We start from the raw sequence: 20,588 nt of genomic DNA on the forward strand, positions 1-20,588 counted from the left end.
GCTCGGCCTCGGCCTGACTCCTGCGGGCAGAGCCTGAGAGAAAATCCAGGATCGCTCTGGTATTATGCCACGTGAGGGAGACACGTGAGTGTGGCCGAGCAAGGAACGTGCCCTGCCCCCTGCCCCCTGCCCCAGCAGCTCGCCCCGCTCCAGCCTTTCACACCAGCTCCCAAGGCTGCCCCCCGGCTCCGGCCGCGCGCACGGGCGCCCGGCACCAGGTGGCGCTCCTGCTCCGCGAGCCCCACGCCCGACCCGCCGGCCCGGCCCCGGCCCCGCCCCGCCCCTCCCGCGGACACGGGGGTGCCCGCCTCGGCTCCGCCTGGCGTCCTCCGAGAGGACAGGTGGCGGCCAGGTGCGGCCGGTGGAGGACCGAGGACGGGCGGAGCAACCCTTGGGCTCCCCGCCCCCGCGGCCCCGGGCGTCCAGGCCGGGTCTGCCGAGCCCTCCGTGCCCCAGGCCGACCTCGCGCGGCCGCGCGCCCGAGCTGAGGATGTCCGGCCGCCGGGAGTCGCTGTTCTGCAGGATGCCTGCGGGGCTGTTTTCGGTTCGCGCTCAGCGTGCGGTGTTTGCCGTAAGCTCCGTCTCAAACCTGCGCGAGCGGCGGCTGCCTGGGGAGGACAGGTTTTGCGGAGACCCATTTCCCTGCCTCACACGGAGCCAAGGCCGATCGAGAGACAGTCCCTTTAGGTTTTCTCTGCGGGGCAAACTACCAGAGCTCAGACCCCGGGGGGCTCCCAAGGGCAGATGGGGTCTCCTGCCACCCTCGGGTTGTGGCCGGGGGTGCGGCGCGAACCCCTCCCTGGGCGTCCTGTGCCACGTGCTGGGCCAGCAGGCTGTGGGCAGAGGCCACGCAGCCTGGGGTGTGCTGCGGAGCGGGGCTCGGCCTCTCGCGCTTTGCCACTGCCGAGAGCATCCCCGGCCCGTGCGTCCGTCTGGGAGGCGGGAGGCGCGTGGGGCAGACGTGGCCCCACCTGGAGCTTGGAACCCCCTCCAGCTGCGCTGAGCCGGTGAGCGAGGTCTTCACACACTGAGCGTCCCGTCCCTTCAGAGCGTTAGTATGGCCGTGGCCGGTCTAGAGGGTCAGGCTGCAAAGCGGAGGGGGCCCTGAGCAGTTACGGCCTGTGAGGCGCCCGCCGCTGTGCGCCCAGCCCCTTCCCAGGGCTCCAGCTCCTTGGGAACTTGGGTTTTGTGGGGTCACCCACTGGGTTCCACGGCTCTGTCTCCTCCACCGCGCACAGCGGTCAGGAACCGAGACCAGTAATTGGGTGAGCCTCAGGCTCTTGCTGGCCCCTCTGAACTTGAGGCCTTGCTTCAATTTGGAGCTATCGGAATTTTCCTTTTTGGTTCAATTGTACATTTAAAGTGAATTTTTAAAAAATACACATCATCCAGCAGTTTCAGATTCAGTAGCAGGCGGCGCTTCAAAGCAGGCCAAGCCCTGGCCCCTACCTGAGGCGCCCAGCCAAGGGCCTGCAGCAGGTGCAGGCGCGCCTCTCCCCTACGCTCGCCAGAGGGCAGCATGGAGCTGCGCGAAGCCCAGGGCATGGGCCCGACCTAGGACACCTCTCCCTGGGAGGGGCGCGTTGGCCAGCACCCTTTCTCCCCCAGGTCTCTCTGTGCCTGTTTGAGCCCAGCCGTGAGCTCTGCGCTGTGACGACCGCACAAGAGCCATCTGTACATAGGCCACTGCGCTGACCCTGCTGAAGATCCCGAGATGTCCCAGCCCCGCCATCACCAGGACACTGCCACGGCCCCGGCCCTGCGCACCGCCAGCCGCCTGGTGAAGGAGGTGAGCCTCCTGCCGGGGTGAAGGGACGGTGACCCGGTGGACACCCGCCCAGTTGCAGATTAAAAGCCTGGCCTGGTATTAGGGCAAAGCTGCAGCTTCTGTGACCAGAGGGGCGGTCAGGAGGGGCGTGAGGCTCAGGGAGGAGCCTGGGTGCCCAGGGGTCAGGGGTTGTCTAGACCCTTTGAACTTTATGCTGTGCATGTGTGACCAGCAGGAGCAGAGGCAGCTACCCCCTCCCCACCACTCTGGGCCTCAGGGCTGGGTGGGGGACAGAGAGTTAGTTAAAACCATATGGGGCATCACAAGGATCCTGCGTCCTCCCAGGGGGTCTCCCTCTGGACCACAGCACAGTGTCCACACTAGCTCCACACACTGCCACCCTCTCAGAATACGAAAGATAGTTTATTGAATCTATACGTCTCCATTAAAATTTTTAAACATAAAAGCTCTGTAACAAACATCACAACTTAGTGTTATCTGTCATATAAATAAAATATACACTAAGATGTACATTATCCACAGCAGGGAACACGGCATGAGCGCGGGAGCAGCAGGGTGGGGAGCACAGGGGCGGCCACCCTAGGGAGGCGGCGTGCGGAAGCGGATCTTCTTGGCTGTTTCCACATCAGACTTGGCAACCAGAAACCGCATCTTCTTTCCCCCATGTCGGATCAGGTCCACGGCTCTGAAACCCAGCGCAGGGGAAGGAGGATGGTGGAGCAGGGCTCGTGTCGTGGGGACTCCCGGGGGTGCCCAGGATGGGGGCCTACCCCGTGCCGTGACCCAGAAGTGCTCAGAGGGGCCTGTGCTCACACTGCCTGGTCCAGAGCCCACCCCCCACCCCGAGGAGCCCCTGGTGGAGCTGGGGTGTCGTCAGAGGTCAAACGAGCAGCTGAGGGCTGAGCCTGGACCTCTACCACAGGGTAAGGATGGGACCTGCTCGCGGGCCTCGGGGTACCCTGGGGCTGCAGCACAAGGCGGTGGTACCTCAGGTAGTTGACGCCCATCAGGCTGCTGCCGTTCACTTCCAGGATGCGGTCTCCCAGGGACAGCCGGCCGTCCGACGCTGCAGGGCTACCCGGGAGCAGGGTCTGGATGTAGAGCCCAGGGGAGCCCAGCGGCGTGTGCTGGGGGGAGAAGCAGCGGCCTCAGGGCGCCGTGGTCTTCAGTGTGTCTGCGAGGGCAGCCCTGGACACCATCACAGCCCCCAAGGACCGAGGTGACGCTGCACGCTCTTCCCTCCTCCCGGATTCCTGAGAACTGCCCACGCCCCAAGCCCCTGGTCCCCAGCCCTCCTCTCCTGGTGAGCTCTCACGCTGCGGGCCTGTGCAGAGGGACAACTCACCATCCCGTCGATCAGGCCCATCCCCAGTCCAGAGGGGCCCCGCTCCAGCTCCACCACAAAGACATAGCAGAAGTCCTCGGTGCTGGAGCTGTGGCTGGAGGGGGCGGCCGGGGGCTCGTCCTCGTGACCCGCCCCATCTCCTGGGTGGGCAAGGAGACGTGCCACTGTCTACGCTGCCGCAGCAGCCCACCCCAAGCCCAGAGGCGGTGCTCACACAGCTCCTGTCGTGGGGAGGGTCTGGACTCCGTCTGTGGGCAATGCCCCCGTGTGCCTTTGGGGCACGTCCACCCCCCCCTTGCAGCTGCCCCAGGACACCAGCCCCTGTCAGAGGCTGGCTAGTGCCAGTGGCTGAGCGGTGGGCTCTGCCCACGGTCCCCCCAGGCTCCCTCTCTCCTGCCACAGAACTCTCCTGAGACCCTCCCCAGGCCCCCTGCCCAGTACTGGGACCCCCAGAAAGCCTGCCCTTTCTTGACTGGGGCCACCGTGAGGGTGGAGGGTTGCATCAGTTCTCTCTTCAGGTCAGGTCAGGGCTTCGGGCAGAGCTTGCAGCCCCCATCTCCGCACCGCTGAGCAGGTATCCTGCCTCCGGCCTGGCTCGGCCTGGCTGTGCCTGTGCTCAGGCCACACTCCGCGGTCTGCAGCACTGTCGGGGGCTGTTCTGCCCCCATCCAGCCCCCGGGGAGGGGGGCACACACGCCCTGCCTCCTCCCTGCCCCCCTGCCTCACACCTCCTCCCATGTGTCACCTGAGTCCTCTCTCCCTCCGCCCTGAGTGTGGAGACTCAGTCCCATCTGTGCATGGTCCAGCTGCCCACCCCGTCTGGCGTCCCAGGCTATAGGGTTCCCGGGCAGGTACTAAAAGCCCAGGCCAGACAGGCCCCCGGGACCTCATTGGTGGAATGACCCAAAGGGGATCAGCCCAGGTGCCAGCAGGGCTGGGGTACAGGGCCTCACCTTCTGGAGCTGCCCCCCGGGAGCCACTTTGTCCGTTCCTCCTCCCTTCCAGGAGTGCTTGCCCACAGGTGCCACCAGGCTCTGGCCAGTCAGGGACAGCGGGCTCGAGGCCGAGTGGGGTGCCGGGAGGCGTGAGCAGGCACGAGGAGTCTGCCTGCAGGGGGCCAGCCTGGGGGCCCCCGCGGCTCTGCCTTCCCGGAGGGCCCTGTGCTCGGGGAGCCCCTGAGGAAGGAAGAGCGCGCATCTGGCTGGCTTCACGGGCTCCCCTGGAAACCAGCGGGCAGCTCTGGCCCTCTGGGTGCCCTTCCGGGGTGGTGTGGTGTGGGCCCTGGAGGCAGGGGAGAGGGAAAAAGTTCAGGTATTGACAGGCTGACAGGAGGGGCCCAACGTGGTGGGAGAACCAGAGGGGTCTCCCCAGCCTTCTGCAGCCGGGGCTCCACGAGCTGCCCAGGGCAGCAGCCAGGCCCTGTGTCGGACCCAGGTACCTGGAGGTACTCTGGCTGGGACGGCCCACCCCCAGGACTGGGTTTGCTGCGCAGGCTCCACAGGAAGTGGCGGATGTAGAGGAGGTGCTGGTAGATGCTGTCATCCAGGCAATCTGCTTCCAGATCCACCTGGAAGCCCTCACTGGGCAAAACGATAGGCGGGGGGTTTTCATAGGACTCCAGGACATCCTCTGCGGGGGAGGGACACACTGTGACCGGCCTGGCCAAAACAAAACTTCCTGCCCCTTACCAGGCTCACCCACCACCCCTGCCCAATACTGTAGGGACTAGGGTCACAGCAGTGGGGCATTCAGGCGAAGGCAGCTGCCCACACCAGCTCTCAGCCCTTCAGTCCCAGTGACCACCCAGGATGAAGCCCAAGCTCCCAGGGAGGACAAGGCCCTGCCAAGTGGAACCTCTGCCTCACCCCCAGCTCCACCCGCCCCTCTGGGCACTCCCGGCCTGTGCTGACTGCATTCCGCATGTGTCACCGTGATCCATTAGCTGGTGGCACGTGTCTGTACTAGAACAGGAGCCCGGTCCGACAGCAAGAAGGCCAGCACCCACACAATTTGGGGCTCCTGGCAGAGAGCCTCCCATGCGGCCGGCCTCAGGAGTGAGGAGGGGCCCAGGGTCCCGCTCAGACCACTGGCTCCATCCAGGCCAAGGCTCCAGGTGATAGGGGCACAGCAGAATGTCGCCCACGGCCTTATTTCTAGCTGCACTTTCTACCTTCTTTTAATTTCCATCTCTGTATCACGATGTCGTGCAACGAAAAGAGGTGGGCATCTATTTGTAAATCACACGTATATGCACATACAGAGGCCCATGTCCACTGTGTGGGGCAAGCACACCACCTCCCCCTCAGTGTGGGGACCTGCTCTCCTCCTGGTGGGTGGTGCACAGAGCAAGGCCCCATCCTTGCGCTCCTCGATGGGGAGGGGACCTCTGGCCTGACCCAGAGGTTGGAACTGGGCCATGGACTGTAGACTCTGACATCCAGCTGTGGGATCTCAGAGTCCCTAGGCAGGGGACAGACCCAGGCACTCAGGAGGAAGATGGCCCCAGATGCTCTGCGGGCTCCTCTAGGGAAGTCCCCCAGGGAGGCTCCCCTTTGCCCCCAACACAGCCCACAGGACCCCTTGCTCCTGCCCCTGGGACGGCAGCTCACCTGACTTGAAGGCATCGGGGCTGTCCTGGGCACCCGGCTCCCAGGCGCTCATGGGGCCCATGGCCGAGGCCAGCTGGTACTGAGTCAGCAGCCGGTGCAGCTGTGCGGGGCTCAGGGTGGGGAACGCAGCCCGCAGGTTTGCCCAGCTCATCTGGGTGACAAGAAGGAGCTTGTGGTCAAGACCCCTGGGGGGGCACAGCTACACCCCCAGGGAGGGTCTGCCGGGCACTCTGCGGGCAGGGGCAGAGGCCTGTAAGGGCTGATGAGGCCAGCAAGGGGGTCAAAGCCCCAGAGGTGGCCGTTCCTAGGGGCCAGCAGGCACCACACCGCACGCTGTGCCCCCGACATGCCTCTCACCGCATCGTGGCAGGGCCGAGAAGGGAGGGAAGGAGCCCTGGGGACACAGGGCAAGAGAAACGGGATTCCTGCCTCACGGCATGGAAGAGTCGTTGACCCGGCAGCCTCAAGACTCCATGACGGCACAGCCTTCCACCACCTGGGACCCCCGAGACTGGCTCTGTGGGCACAGGACAGGGAGGCTCCTCCAGGGGGGCTGGCCGCCCAAGCCATGCAGAAAAGGGCAGACTTGTGCACGATGACGTCAAACAGCTTGCACGTCCCCTGGACCACAGTCTCTCCCGCAGCTTCCTGACAGGTGCCCCGAGGACCCCCGCTGACCCTGCCCATCGGGGCCGGCCCACGCTCACGCCCTGGGTGGCGTGTGGTGGCTCATTGTCCCCCAGCTCCTGAGGTTGCTCTTCAAAGTTGGAAAACACTCCGTTGGCTAATCTTCGGGATGTGTCCCGTCTTTATTCTTCCAGGAAGTTCACAGATTTCTCACGCCCAAGGTCCCGACACCGTGGCGCTGAGTCCCCCCTGCAAGTCGGTCTGGCCGCCGAGCTGCTCAGCCGCAGGCACCTCCAGAAGCTCTGGGTCAGCGGCCCGGGACCTCGGGGTCTGGGCTGCCACTTGCTGCGCGCTCTGCACTCCTGCTGTTTGGACCTGGGCCTTGTTGGCCGGCGCCCTCCTCCCATCTTGCCTTCGCTCCTCTGCTTCACTGTCTCCCGGGTTTACTGCCAAGAGGCCGGGGCTGCGGTTAGCAGGTGCCTCTGCCAGAGGGACAGCAGTGCCCCGAGGCTCCCGGTGCAGGGGTGGGGGGAGGTGCAGGGCACCGCTGGGAGCCCACAGGCTCTGGAGGCCTCCGGGTGCCTGAGGCAGTGCCCTCTGGCTTTCCCCGTCCCTGGAATCCAGGCTTCGCTGCCCACCCCGTGCAGCGTCCAGGGCTGGGGTCAGGGAGCCACCAGCAGGGACCCAGCACACTCGCGCGTCCGTCTTACCCCAGCACAGGGACACTTTCTGGGTGACTTTGTGGCCTCTGTCTCCCGATCTTGCCACTGAATCCTTCCTCTCTGCTGTCACGGTTTTAGTTTCCGAGAGTCTTTTTGGTTCTCTTATTTATAGAATCCTATTATTTAACGGACACTAAGTCTTTTTTTATCTTCATGAAGATATAAATTTTTTTTAAAGTTTCTTCTTCCTGAGAAGTCTGTTTCAGTGGATGTCCAACTATGGCCTGTATTTATAGGACTCTCAGGCTAAAAGTTCTCACCTTTTTTAAAGGGCTTAACAACAACAGAAGAATTTGGGATGGTGACTATTTGTGGCCCGCAAAGCCTACAGTATTGACCACCTGGCCCTTTACAGAGAAGTCTGTCAACCCCTGATCGGTGTCCCCCGACCTCATCTCCCCGAGCCCGTGTCTCTCGTGTTGGAAGCCACTCACTCCCGTTTCAGCGTGGGTGCTGGGTCTGCCTGGCTGCCTCACGGTGGGACCCAGGTCTGCATCCTCCATCCCCAGCTCCCAGCTCCCACCAACCACCCAGCACCGCTAGGTCAGCCACCTGCTGCGGGGGAGGGCACAGGTCCCAGCCAAGCCGGCAGTGGCACACAGCCTCCAGCACTCAGAAGCCACTTGGCCCCTGAGAAGCCCCCTTTATCGGGGTGAGACTTCTGGTGTCGGGCTGACAGCCTGGTTTCCTAGCCTGGACACCCTTTGTCTTCAGTGCTCTAGAAATGAGCCCTGGTCTTCTGCTGGCAAGTGTGAGGAAAGGGCCGGCACCCGGCTGTGTAGGAAGGGGGGCAGCAGAGCACCCAGAGTGCCCGCTTCGTCCTCTTCCCGTGCATGTCGTGTTGGAAGTACCACGAACACACGGGAACCGTACACGTCCAAGGTGCCCAACTGCTGTTCACAGGGGGGCCAGCCGATGCTCCCAGCTGAGGACAGGAGCGGAGAGCAGCCCAGGCCCCACCACTCCCCTGCAGAGCAGCGTCCCGACTCCAATGCTACAGCCGCAGCCGGGCTTCCTCCCTCGGGAGGAAGGTCCTGATGCTGGGACCACAATAATCCCTGCACCCCGGGCCTGACTCTCGCTCACCGACACTGCTCATGGTTGCCGACGGCCACACATCCACGCCACTGTGCAGAAGTGCACACCGGTGGATGCACCCCACTTTGTTCACCCCTTGTGCCGCTGAGTGCTCTTTGGGACTCTACACCTGTGACATCCCCGTCTGCCTCTGCGAAGTGCAGGCCAAAGCACTTCTTGCCGGAGAACCAGTCAGCTGCCCTGACTATGAACACTGTTAAATGTGTCCCCCAGTTTTACTGAGATGCAATCATTACTACTCATTTTTAATATAGGGTCGGAATGATGTACCCTTCATTCTGGTATCAGCAATTTGTAATTCCCCACCTTCATTAGACTTTTCAAAGAGCCACTCCTGGCTTTCTGCTCTTTTCTGTTCCCCGTTTACAGATCTTGGGGTTGGAAGGAGCAAGAGCAGCACCTCCTCCTGCTCCAGGATCTGCATCCTCCCCTCTGTTCTTGGCCTCCTCGCGTCTTCCTCAGGAGCCAGCCTCCTCCACTGCGCAGGCACTCATCCCCCTTCCTGGCCTCCAAACATCTCATCTCCATGTTCTCCGTCCCTATGGGCTTATGCCACCAAGAAGCCCAGCTTTGCTTTGGTTTGGTGCCATTGTGGAGGAAGCCAACCACATGCCTGCGTCCCAGCTGGGCTCAGCACCCAGGCGTCCCCAGTTTCTGAATTTTCTCTAGAAAACCCACACTTCACTTTTAGGATAAAAAAAATCAAATAACTTCAAAGACACTTGAGAAAGATCTGATCCCCAATACGTGGTAGATTCTCAGTACCTGCTGAGTGATCGCCAGCTGTGGGGCCTAGGCTTAGCCAGCATGAAGCAGTGGTCCCCCGAGGGCAAAGCCAGGTGACATACATGAAGTTGGTTATGCCCTGTGGGTGTGCAGCAGACAGCAGCTCCCGCCATTACTAAGAGTGATGGTGAGGCAGGCACAGATGAGATTTTCTGAGTTGTGATCCTTGGGTAGAGGCCGAATACCCCAATTTTATTCCAGACTGAAAGGTCTACGATCCCTGTAGGAACTTCACATGTGCTCCCCCGGATGCTCCCAGCGGCACCAGCCATGCAAACCTCTCCCCATCGTCCCTGTGGCACACTCAGTGCTTTGCCAGGCAGGAAAGGGACACACCGCTGGTTTGGTTTCAGTGGTATGGGGCCAACTGTGTGGAGAAGCGACTGAGGGAGAAGGTGAGGAGCTGTGCTAACTTCCTGTTGAGCTTCCAACAAGTGACCACAAATGCACATGCTGACAGTTCAGGGGGTCAGATGTCCAGTGTGCATGGGGCCAAACCCAAGAAGCCAGCAGGGCTGTGTCCTCCTTGCTCATTTTGGTTGCCTGAACTCAGTTCCTTGTGACTGTAGAATAGCAGTCCGTTTCTGTGCTGGGCTTCAGCTGAGGGCTGTTCCCACCTTCGGGAGGCCGCTGCACCCAATGTGCATCTTCAGAGGCAGGCAGGTGGTGGAGTCCCTCCTCCTCCTGTCCTCTCTCTGACCCGCTCTTCTGAGCCCACCGGACAAGCCAGGGTAAGCTCTCCATCTCAGGGTCTCTAACCTTAATCACACATTCAGAGCCGCCTGTGCTAGGTGGGGCCAGGGGACTGGACACAGACCTCTTTGGGGCCTGCTCCTGCCTGCAGGTGGTAGTGGCTGTGGAACAGAAGAAACTCTGCAAGATCTCAGAGGCCCAGAAGCCAGGTCTGGGGCCCATGCTGGGTTTGTAACTGTGCCCCTCCTACCTGGATAAGCTGGGCCCGGGGAGTGGCCAGCAGGTTGAGTGTGCAAGAAAGCTTCCGGAAGAAGCACTCTCCGGCCTCCCCATAGCCGGCGCTCCTCATCCACTCCAGGAGCTGCTGCAGGCGGGCGCAGGCCTGGACACCTCTGGGCCAGTGGAAGCAACTGAGAGAGGGGCCTACGAGCAGAGAGGGCAGGTGAACCCAGCTGCTCCCCACAGGGGCGTGCTGTCCGCCCGTGCCCAAGGAGGTCCCCAACACCCGTACTCCCCGACCCCAAGCCTCTGAGGACAGACCTCATGACCTTACATTGATCTCCAAGTTATCCAGCCTGCGTCTGGACCCCTCTCTGGGTTGGGTGGGGTAGGCATGGGTGTGAGGGGGCAGGGCAGGGGGGGGGGCTGTGACAGCCACTGAATCCTAGGTGCAGAGACATGGGCCACACCTACAGCCGAGACCCCTTGCTCCCATCTGGATCCTGCCTGCAGACCCCAAGCAGCCCAGGAAGACCATGCTGGTGACACAGGTGCGTCATGGGTTCACACCTGCTCTCACCTCCCCATGTCCCAGCAGGACCCCTGGCTGGAAGTAACTGGCGCTCCAAGCCCCTGGCAGCGAGGAGAGCCTGGGGGCCAGCAAGGCAAGGTCAGAGACCACATCACCTTGGAGCCTGTCCACCTTCTCTCACTGCTGGGGCTGTGTAGGGACAAAATGAGCCAGGAAAGGCCGGTACAGACCCCCACCCCTACCGCCACCCTGGGGTGTCTGCAGACACAGATGGACATTACTGCTCCCGGAGGGACTCGCTCTGTGACATTAGCTACTCTCCTGGGCCTCCACTCCCAGCCCTTCCTGGCACCGCCTGGACGCCCGTGGAGCAAGGTGTCTCCTGGAACTTCAGGGAGCAGACGCCACGGTCCTCAGCGCTCACCAGCACCCGCGGCTTGGTTCTTACTGCAGGAGTGCAGGTCCCCAACACCCCAGGGCCTCACCCTTGTCCAGGAGCTGGTTGAAGAGCAGAGTGCTGGAGAAGAAGAAGAGGTACGCCAGCACCTGGGAGGCAATCTCAGGGTGCATCTGGAACTGCCGCAGGAGGTCCAGGGTGGCCTGGTACACGGACACGACATGGCGCAGCTCCTCCGGCAGTTGGGGAGCAGAGCACCAGCTCTCCCGGCGCTCTGTCTGGAAAGGGGGGCACTCCAGCAGGGCCGGGAGGCAGACATACAGGGACTAGAGGGGAGAGGGAAACACCAGCTGTGGTCTGCAGGGGCCCTGGGGGCCACACGAACCCCCCTGCCTGGGCCTGATCACATATCCTGCTCAACAGGCCTCAGCTGCCCCAAGCCAAGGCCAAACCCGCTTATAGGGGCAGATGACACCAGGAGCCACAGAGCCCCAGCCAAAGGGCTGCTGGGGACACTCCGCGGGTCTTGAGGGGACGGGGCTCGCCCCTCTTGTTCCATCAGACAAAAGAGTGGTGAGGGGGCAGCCGACTGGCCTGGAGTTCCCCCCAGGACCACACCCCTGGCCCTGGAGCACCCCTTCCCACAGAGCTGAGCCAGGCACAGCACTGGGGGCCAAGGCGATGGTCCTGGTGGAAGATCCAGCAGGAAGGCAGGCCCCTACACTCGTCTTGGGGGCGACGGGGCAGCATCTGCTGCTCCCCAGAAACAAGGTGAAAGCTCCGCCTTCCCAGGGGGTCCTCGCTGCCACCATACCTCAAAGTGATCCTGTGATGACTGGTCAAGGGCAACAGGCTTCCCCACTGGGAACCCCAGGGCAGATGTGAGCACGTGGTGAGGCGGCCCTTCCTGTTTGGCCAAGATACTGAGGCGGTGTCCTTCTCAACACAGGGCAGCTGGTACTAACTGGCCACGGATGCTTCTCCAACCACTGTCCTCAAAGTGCGGTGTCCAACCAACCCCCCTTGCTTCCCGCTGGAGAGCAGCAGGGGCAGGTTTCATACCCCACGAAACCCACGCAAGTGAAAATTCAGTCTTAGCAAGTTGCCTCGGCTCGCCCAGTCGGGGCCCCTCCTCTCTCTGCTCGCCTGCCTACACACCCCCCATGTGCTGGGGTAGCAAGGACCCTCCTTACCTGGGGGCTCAAACGCCCCCTCTGTTCACCGCAATGGCCACCAGTGTCCATGGGGCACACAGTCTACCTTCCCAATCACTGCCCAGCAGCCAGCCCTCCTGCTCCCCCACACTGCCCCTGCGCAGTCGGCCGACTCATGGGACAAGGGTGACCGAGCCAGAGAGCAGGAGGGGAGGAGCTGGAAGCCAGGGCTCACATGCGCAGAGGCAGCGGTTAGAGCTCACAACCCCCCAATGATGGTGAGAAAAGGGCCTATCTCCCCTTCGTGGTCCTCACCCCCTGCCCCAAAGAGCCATGAGGAACACACCCTGCGCAGCGTCTCAGTGAGCCGGCAGCCTGCTGTACCTTGGAGACGTAGTACACGCACTGCTGGAAGGCATACAGGATGACCTCCTCCAGCACCGCCATGGCCTCCTCACTGGCCGTCAGCGTGCAGGAGAACAGGGACTCCTTGGAGCCTGCGGGGAGACAGCAGTTACCACGCGGGATGTGTGGGGCGCCCAGTCACCTCCGGAGGGCGCTCCCCAAGTCCCCATCTTGGGTTTGGCGGACGAAGCCACACAGCGCGGCCTGCCGCCCCAGTCCCGCGCCACGCCTTCCCAGGGCTGCGGGGGAGGAGATGCTGGATGCGACGGCCAGGCCCCTTCCAGGCCCGTCAGTGCTGCAGCGATGCAAAGCACATCTCGAGCTCGTTACTGAATAGATGCCGGACACATTTTCTGTTGGAACCAGTGGCCCAACAATAATAGATTCTGACCCAATTCCCCTGCAGTCACTTCTCACTCCTGACACATGTCAAAGGAACACCTGGCCAAAGCTCCGAAGGAGACGGTCACTCCACAGAACTGTAACCTGTTTCCAAGAAGAGAGAAACCCAAATGGTTCTCCCCCAGCACCTGGGAGAGGCTGCAGGGAAGAAGCTGCTCTGAGACCAGGATTTTCCACAGCCCCACAGAGGGAGGCAGCCTTGGCTGCATGCGGCTCCTCCAGGACAATAGGCCCAGGTGGTTGGGCCTCCGCATGCGAGCTGGTGCTGAGCCTGGGGGCTGCCCAGCGGGGTGGAGGGGGGTATCAGTGGATGCCACATGATTTGTTCCCTCTGGGAGGGGTTCCTGTCAAGGCAAGAGGCCAAACTGGCCACAGGGACCCCAAACCTGAGAACCCCAACAGGGCGGAAATGTTCTGAAGAGGCCTCTAGATCTCAGGAGGCACGTGGTGTTCCACCAGCACTTAGCAGAGGTGGACGCCCTGCCTTTGTCTCCCACTCTCTCAGATCCTCGCTTTAGGATCTGCAGCAAGCAGGTCACATGTGTGCGTCCAGTGTAACAGGCACCAGCCCATTCTGCCATGGCCCTTTCGTTACCACACAGTGTGGGCTCCATGACCTAGGACTCTCCTTCCAGGGCTGGGAGAGAGGTGCTGGCTCTAATGGGGCCACCCACTGCTGGACAAACAGAATGGAAATAGTGTGCAAGTCCATCAGACACCCCCATCCCACCCCTACAACCATCTGGATGTGCCACTGATCAAGGCACTTCTCTTTCCAGGGCTTGGGGCTCTCCTGCCCAAGCCCACAGAGCAGCCCCCAAGGGCTCACTCCCCAGGAACCCGCCTGAAGCAGGAACCCAGAGGCCTTTACCACCTGCCCACAGTCCTCCCCAGAGCCCAGCCTGTGGGGTCTCACTGGGGACCGACCCTGGTGGGGTCTGGCTGCACCTGGCAGTCTCACTGGGCTTCAGAGGAGAGGCAAATCAGGCAACTTTGGGGTCCCTGGGGCTTGGGGTAGTAAGAGGCTCTTAACAGGCTGCTGGGCTGTAGCACCCCAGGCCTACAGAAACATATAAGGGTGCCCACTGCTGACAGCAAAACCTGCAGACCAAAGGCGACCCACAGCCAAGCAAAGCCAGCAGGAACAGGGCCAAGAAACCAGTTCCAAACCCTTTCCCTGGAGCAGGGCCTGGACGAGAGCAACACACCGCCCTGCAGGCCTCCTACTCATCCAGCCTGTCTGAGAAAGCCCACTTGTACCCCTGTGTGGCAGTCGGGGCTCTGGAGAGAGGAGGGGTGGCAGAAAGAGGCGGCCAGGACCCCACAGAGCACAGCCATGGGGCGGCTCCCCACAGATGCCACACGAATCTCTCAGACATCACTGGCAAACCAGCTGAAACACTTGTGCCCATGGTACAGGCTCTGCTGGAGTGTCCAGCCAAGCTGACACTCACAGGAACTTTTCAGGAGATCAGGGGCCTGCGCCTGAGGCCCCTAAATCCACAGGTGCTGAGGCAGAGGCAAAGCTCCCGGAGATACTCAGTGGATAAAATACCCCCTGGCACCCATGGGCCCACCTTCTATCTGCCCGGAGAAGGGAGGCGCCCTGGACAAGAGCTTCAGACAACAAAGATTGTTTGCGGAACGAGAAGGCGATTTTCCAGCGTTCAGGACATGACATCTGTTTTCAGAATTCTTCCCACAGAAATTTCCCGCTGAAGGTCAGGAGGCTGAGACACGGCTCTGACCTTGCCTCTGCCCTTTGGTGATGTTATTTTTCCTCTGAGCTCTCCAGCGCCGGCACCACACAGGACGTCGTTTGTGGGACGGTCAGAGCTCGCTGTGGTTTCCCCAGTCTGCATGGTCCACGGTCCCTGGGGTGGATGGAGGCAGGGCCCTGGCCATCCACGTACTCCCTCTCCCAGCATCGCCTTGGGGCACAACATCCAGGGCCTGACCAGAAATAACTCCCCCATGAGCAGAGGCAGCAGCTAAGAAAGCAGAGCCCCTGTCAGCCCCAAGTAGCTTTTTAAATGAAAATCTGCCAGACGCACGGTCCCTGGGCTCAGGAGGCAGGCCCAGTGGGGCCCACAGACCACAGCCTCTCAATAGTGTGTGAAACAAGGTCAGATGAGATGGGGCATCAGCAGGACTCACCCACCAACACAGTGCCTAAAAGTCACAGGGCGGGGGGCGGGGGGCAGTTTTCCCAGCTGACTCTGCTGGAGCCCGAATTGGCAGCACTTCTTGTCAACACCCCTGACCTCACACCTTGCACAGGAAGCCACACGTGCTCAGAGACAAGCCAGAGGCCCGGGAGCTCCCTGGCCGACACCACGTCCAGAGGAGGAGCCCCTCGACTCAGAACAGCTGGGGGGGGCCCCAAAGAGAAACGTGGGCTGTGGAGAAAGGGGATCATAGGGAGGGCAGGAGGGAGGCCCTGGGTTCTGGGAGCACCAAGCTCAGGACAGCCCAGGCTGCTTGGGCAGGGGGTGTGCCCTGGCTTTGGAGACACACAGAGGTCGTTTAGGTCACACTTGGGGAGAAGCCAGGTAACTGGGCTGCTTTAGGCCCAGGCCTTGTGGACAGAGAGAGCACCCTGTCCTGGGAGGTCTATCTGGACGCCTTGCACAATGTCCACCCAAGGGGAACCAGGACGGGGACAGCAGGTCAGCAGGCCTGAATGTCCACAGGGACGCAGAAGGTTCCAGTGTGTCCCTCTACATATCCACAGAAGCGCTGATTCCCAGGACCTGGGAGCCCAAGAAGCTCTCAATGTCCCTTTCACTGTGAAGTGGGGGGTAAGAAAGTACTAAGAAGCCATGACTGAGGAGAAGGGATGTAGACACACCTGCTGGCTCTGCCTCCCCTCACCCCGCCACCTCCCACCAGGCCTCCTGCACAGGCTCTCCACCCCACCGGTCTCCACAGCTCCAGGGTGGCCGACCTGGCACAGAGTAGGACAGTCTGTACCATGCAGACCATCGACTGCCAGGAGCCCCTCCTCTCTGGAAATCTGGCCCATCCCAGAGGGGCGGGAATGGGGGCTCAGCAGGGTCTCACACCCCTGGGCAAGGTCCAGGGCTCCCTGCTACTTGCTTGGGGCTCTTTCTCCCAGAGCCCACGGCCACCTCCCAGAAGACACGGCTGAGCACAGACCCAGTGCAGCGTCCCGGCACACTGAGCCTATGGGGAGCTGTGGCCAGGCCCCAGCCTGACTGCCTGGCTTTGTTCCCAGCCCCGGTTGGTGCCTTCAGAGGCAGGACCGCCAACCACGCCTGCCCGAAGCTTCCAGTGCCCAAGCCCCACCATGGGGAGGGAGGGAGGTGAGCGGCTGTTCTTGCCACATCAGAGCGAGGGAGGGTGTGGCAAAACCAGGCTCATCCACAGGAGGCTGTAGCCCTGGCTCCCCAGACTACCTCACCTCCTTCCCTGCTCCTTGCAGGAGCCACAGAGCAGACACAGAACAGCTGAACAGGGCCCAGCCAGATACCACCCTCTTCAGGAAGCCCCAGGCTGCCCCAGGCAGTCTCTCCCAGCATAGCACATTCTAGCATGTGCATCCCCTGCAGCTGAGTCTGGAAGCCAGCACATCCCACAATCACACACAGCCCCCAGAGGTACTGTCTCCTCTCTGAAACCAAGGTGTGTCCCGTAAGGGACAGCCCAGGGCCGATGCACTGCACCCTTCCTGCAGGCGCTCTAGGGGGTACAGCAGGCACACACAGTGGGATGCCTGATTATATAACAGGACATGACGGGGACGAGAGGAGTGGGGTCAGCCCAACTGCCAGCATCACCCCCTCCCAGAGGGAGCCCCAACACCACACCACCTCCCACTGTTCTAGTGGCCGACTCCACCCCAGGCAGTGAGGCGACCGCACTCGCAGCCCGCTCCCCCGCACGGCAGTACCTGTGACGTCCAGCTCCTCCTCCAAGCTCTGCATATAGAGCGGGCACTTCTGCTGGATGAAGTATAGGAGCTCAACTGAGTTGGACATCCAGAAAAGAATGTGCTGCAGGTCTGGCACCAGGCCAGCCATGGAAAAGCTGGCTAGGGAGATGGGCTCCTGGCTGCCAAGACAAAAGACTCAGGGTTACTCCTGGATGGTAACCCAGGGAGGCTGAATGCACCACACTTTGCAAATAAGGCTGTTCGTTCCAACGGGACACCACCAAAACCCACTGATGTCAGGCTGGGAAAGGGAACGCACAGATAAGTTGTTGGACACATGAGGCCAGAGGCACACATCCTACAAACCTCGCAGGAAGGACAGCCAGTGGCCACAGCCAGCAGTAAAGGACTCATGTAAACTATTTTCACATCTTGTCTTCGGGGATTGAGATAATGAAGGCACGTTGAGAAGAGCGTGTGAAGTGTGTGTGTGCATGGGGAGGGAGCAGCCCACGGCTGGTAGGATGAGGAGCAGGAGTGTAGTGTGTTCTTTATGTTAGCATAAGTGACAGAAAAACCAAACAGCAAACAAACAATCTTGGGAGGCGCATGGGCAAGATTAGCTAAGAACTAACTGGTCATAGCTAGAAGTAGTTGGAAGATTTAGAGGTCATTGTCAGAAAAAAAAAAAGAGGCTGCCACTGAGATCTACCGGGTGCTGCTGACACATGCTCCTCACACAGACTCTATCAGGGCCGCTCACTGCAGCTAGTTAAATCGGAAAGCCACCAGGCACGGGACTGGAACCCTCCAGTGCCTTCAATGATCCCCATCACAAGCCTGAGGGATGACCAGCCGGGAGTGGAAATGGTCCTAGAGGCACTCCTCCCTCCCAAGCTGGCACCTCGAGGCTCTGAGCTCCCTTTCCAGGGGACGATGACAACGTCAAGGCCCCCCTCCTCCAGAGTCCAATGGACTCCAGCCAAGCCCAGATCCACCCTGGCCCCCTCTCCTCGCTTCTTGTCTCCCATGCACCAGCCCCTAGGACCCAGGACCTCGTGTCTGTGAGCTGCCCATGGTGACAGGAAGCTCCCAGGCACTGTCCTGACACCTCTCCAGAAGTCTGAGGGTGCAAGTGGCAAGGCTGTGCTGAGCTCTGGGAATTCCTCAATTTCCAGCGTCAATGGCTGGTGTTTCTGGGCATGATACTGCATCTCATCCCACTCCCACAGCAGAAGCAGGTCAGCAGGCCATGCTCTGGTGGCCTCTGAGGATGCCCTGACGCCCAGCGCCCAGAATGTTGTCTTTGGTGCCACCATGACCACACCTAGTGACTCTCCTGACAGGGAGCACGGATCCATTTACAAGCAAATCAAACCATCCAGGTGTGACTTGGTTTGGTCTGAGGGGTAGCCTGGGCTGTCTGTCCAACAGTCCCAGGGACTCCTCACCAGAGAAACATCTCTTGTTGGTGCATGGTGATGGGCAGGCCAGGCAACAACAGGGCAGCTTCAAGGACAGTGCTGTCCCCGGGACTGGCAAGGGCACAGACTCTTTACTCCTGCCTGGTGAGCTGGCAAAAGCCACAGCGGCTTAGGGACTCCCTGTCATTAGTGATGGTCACACCCAGGCTAGCAGGGAACTAGGTCCACAGGAAAAGCCACAGGCAGCCTGCATGGGCCAAGGCGGGGACCTCAAGCTCCGTTTCACACATTCCTCTGATGCCTGCAGGCTTGTTGTTCTCTAGGACTAACTTCACTGCTGTCATGATAGTGTGACCTCTCTGTCCTGCTCCCGGGGAGGGAAGGAACTGGCTTCAGGCTGGGCCTCCTTGTCTTCACTGCTAGATAGGTCACTGCCACTGCTGCCACCCGCTCCTCTTGCAGGACCCTGAGTGCTGTTCCTCCAAATCTGTTCCACACACTCGCATCATACACGCATATCCACACAGGCGTGAAGAGGTACATGTCAGTGAGAAAGGGATTAATCTGGCCCTTCAGAGCCTAATTCCACTTTGTTTTCGACATTCACTGCCCTTCTCAATTTCACCCAGAACTCAAAGGGACAGACAAGCCTCTACTGACAAACAAACCAGCAGTATTGCCAACTGGAGTTTCGGTGTCGAATCCCGGAGAGGTCAGTGCTGATGCACACCTGCCAGCCTCAGGCCACATACCACAGTGCACAAATGAGGTGTGGTGAGGTCCGTCCCATCCCACTCCGGTGAGCATTTGGGGGGGGGGGGGGGCGGGGGCGGGAACAACTTCATGTATAGGACTCCAAGGTCAAAGGCAATAAAAGCCAAAACAGACAAGTGGGATGACATCATACAGCCAAGCTTCTGCAGACAGAGGAAACCATCACCAGAATGAAAAGGCAATCTACAGAGTGAGAAAAATATTTGCAAACCATCCATCTGAGGGGGTTAATTTCCAAAATCTATAAGGAACTCTTATCACTCAAAAGCAAAAAAAAACAAAAAACAAAAACAAAAAAACTAAGCACCTGGTTAAAAAGTGGGTTAAAGGGGATCCCTGGGTGGCTCAGCGGTTTGGCACCTGCCTTTAGCCCAGGGCGCAATCCTAGAGTCCCAGGATCGAGTCCCGCGTCGGGCTCCTGGCATGGAGCCTGCTTCTCCCTCTGCCTGTGTCTCTGCCTCTCTCTCTCTCTGTCTATCATGAATGAATAAATCTTTAAAAAGAAAAAGTGGGTTAAAGACCTGAAGAGACATTTTTCCAAAGACGACCTCCAGGTGGCCAACAGGCACATGAAAAGGTACCCAGCATCACTCAGCATCAGGGAAACGCAAATCAATACCATGAGGAGAGCTCACCTTACACCTGTCAGAACAGCCGTCATCAAAAAGACGAGATGACAAGTGTCGGTGAGGGTGTCAAGAAACTGGAGCCCTTGTGCTCTGCTGGGGGGCGGGAGGGGGGGATGCAGAAAGGTGCAGCTGCTGCGGAAAACAGGATGGACACTCCTCAAATTAAAAATAGCACTAACATATGATCCAGCAATTAATTCCACTTCTGGGTATTTACCCAAAAGAATTGAAATCAGTATCTCCAAGAGATATCCCCACTCCATGTGTTCCGTGCAACACCATTCATGATACGGAAGATCTGGAGTCACACTAAATGTCCACCGAGAGAGGAAATAATAAAGAAAATCTGGTACATAATACAATGAAACATTATTCAGCCTTTAAAAAAAATCAAGGAAATCCTGCAATATGCTACGACACAGTGAACCTTAGAGATGTTATGTGAAGTGAAAGAAGCCAATCGCAGAAGGGAAAATATCACAGGATTCTGCTTAGATGAGATATCTAAAACAGTCCAACTCATGGCCTCAGAGACAGAACTGTGACCTCTGGGGCCGGGCCGGGAAGGGAGAGACCAGAAATTGCCAAGATACACTTCAAAATTTAAAAGAGTGGTTCACTCGTTAAGTGTTTTTACCACAATAAAATAAATAAAAATAAATCAGATCAATGGGTGCTCTGATGTAAAAATGTTTAAATCTATTTGGGAAGCACATGGGAAAGTATTACTGAAATTATTACTAAAATCAAATGCATTTTTGCTAAGAAAAATTAAATTAAAATTTAAGAAGTTCAAAAAATGTTCAAAATAATTCATGAATAAAAAATAGAAACTAAGATAGAAATTATGCAAGAAAAAGGAAATAATCAATGGAACAGAAATGAAAGAAAAAGTAAACAGAAACAAAATTGGTCCTTTTAAGCAGATGGCAACAGACAAATCCCTGGGAAGATAAATCAAAGGGAGGTAAGAGGAAAGATAGAAACCCAAGAGGAATTAAATAGGGAGATAATACCACAAATACATGAGAGATGAAAACAGTCCTAAGAGAATAAACTTTTATTCCAGTAAACTTCAAGAACAAAAA

The 20,588-nt window shown here is 59.4% G+C and overlaps 1 protein-coding gene and 1 long non-coding RNA gene across 13 annotated transcripts in view; one reads left to right on the top strand and one right to left on the bottom strand.

The window, feature by feature from the left end:
* The first annotated feature begins 344 nt into the window (after positions 1-344).
* On the top strand, positions 345-8,561 carry LOC140638838 (uncharacterized). Of its 2 annotated transcripts, XR_012035800.1 has the most exons (3): positions 381-1,789; positions 2,465-6,846; positions 7,364-8,561. It is a non-coding gene; the product is annotated as an uncharacterized lncRNA (long non-coding RNA). The 2 variants fall into 2 exon arrangements; XR_012035799.1 differs by lacking the exon at positions 7,364-8,561 and having other exon boundaries at positions 345-1,789; positions 2,465-7,274.
* The window catches only part of LOC140638837 (monocyte to macrophage differentiation factor 2-like), a 127,126-nt gene continuing 108,710 nt past the window's right edge, over positions 2,173-20,588 (bottom strand). For 5 of the 11 annotated variants that reach the window (XM_072836855.1, XM_072836853.1, XM_072836856.1 and 2 more), the window contains 10 exons: positions 16,692-16,852; positions 12,356-12,468; positions 10,906-11,143; positions 9,920-10,092; positions 5,744-5,894; positions 4,573-4,763; positions 4,088-4,415; positions 3,135-3,274; positions 2,777-2,916; positions 2,173-2,474 (listed from right to left, as the gene is read on the bottom strand). In XM_072836855.1, coding sequence (XP_072692956.1) covers positions 2,369-2,474; positions 2,777-2,916; positions 3,135-3,274; positions 4,088-4,415; positions 4,573-4,763; positions 5,744-5,894; positions 9,920-10,092; positions 10,906-11,143; positions 12,356-12,468; positions 16,692-16,852 — 1,741 coding nt within the window. In that variant the 3' untranslated portion in view covers positions 2,173-2,368. Of the gene's footprint in view, positions 2,475-2,776; positions 2,917-3,134; positions 3,275-3,874; positions 4,416-4,572; positions 4,764-5,743; positions 5,895-8,419; positions 9,831-9,919; positions 10,093-10,905; positions 11,144-11,631; positions 11,851-12,317; positions 12,469-16,691; positions 16,853-20,588 lie in introns of those variants that run through there. The other 6 variants (XR_012035795.1, XM_072836854.1, XR_012035796.1 and 3 more) reach the window with 6 other exon arrangements.

This window comes from Canis lupus, chromosome 8, assembly GCF_048164855.1.
Source record: "Canis lupus baileyi chromosome 8, mCanLup2.hap1, whole genome shotgun sequence".
NCBI lineage: Eukaryota > Metazoa > Chordata > Mammalia > Carnivora > Canidae > Canis > Canis lupus.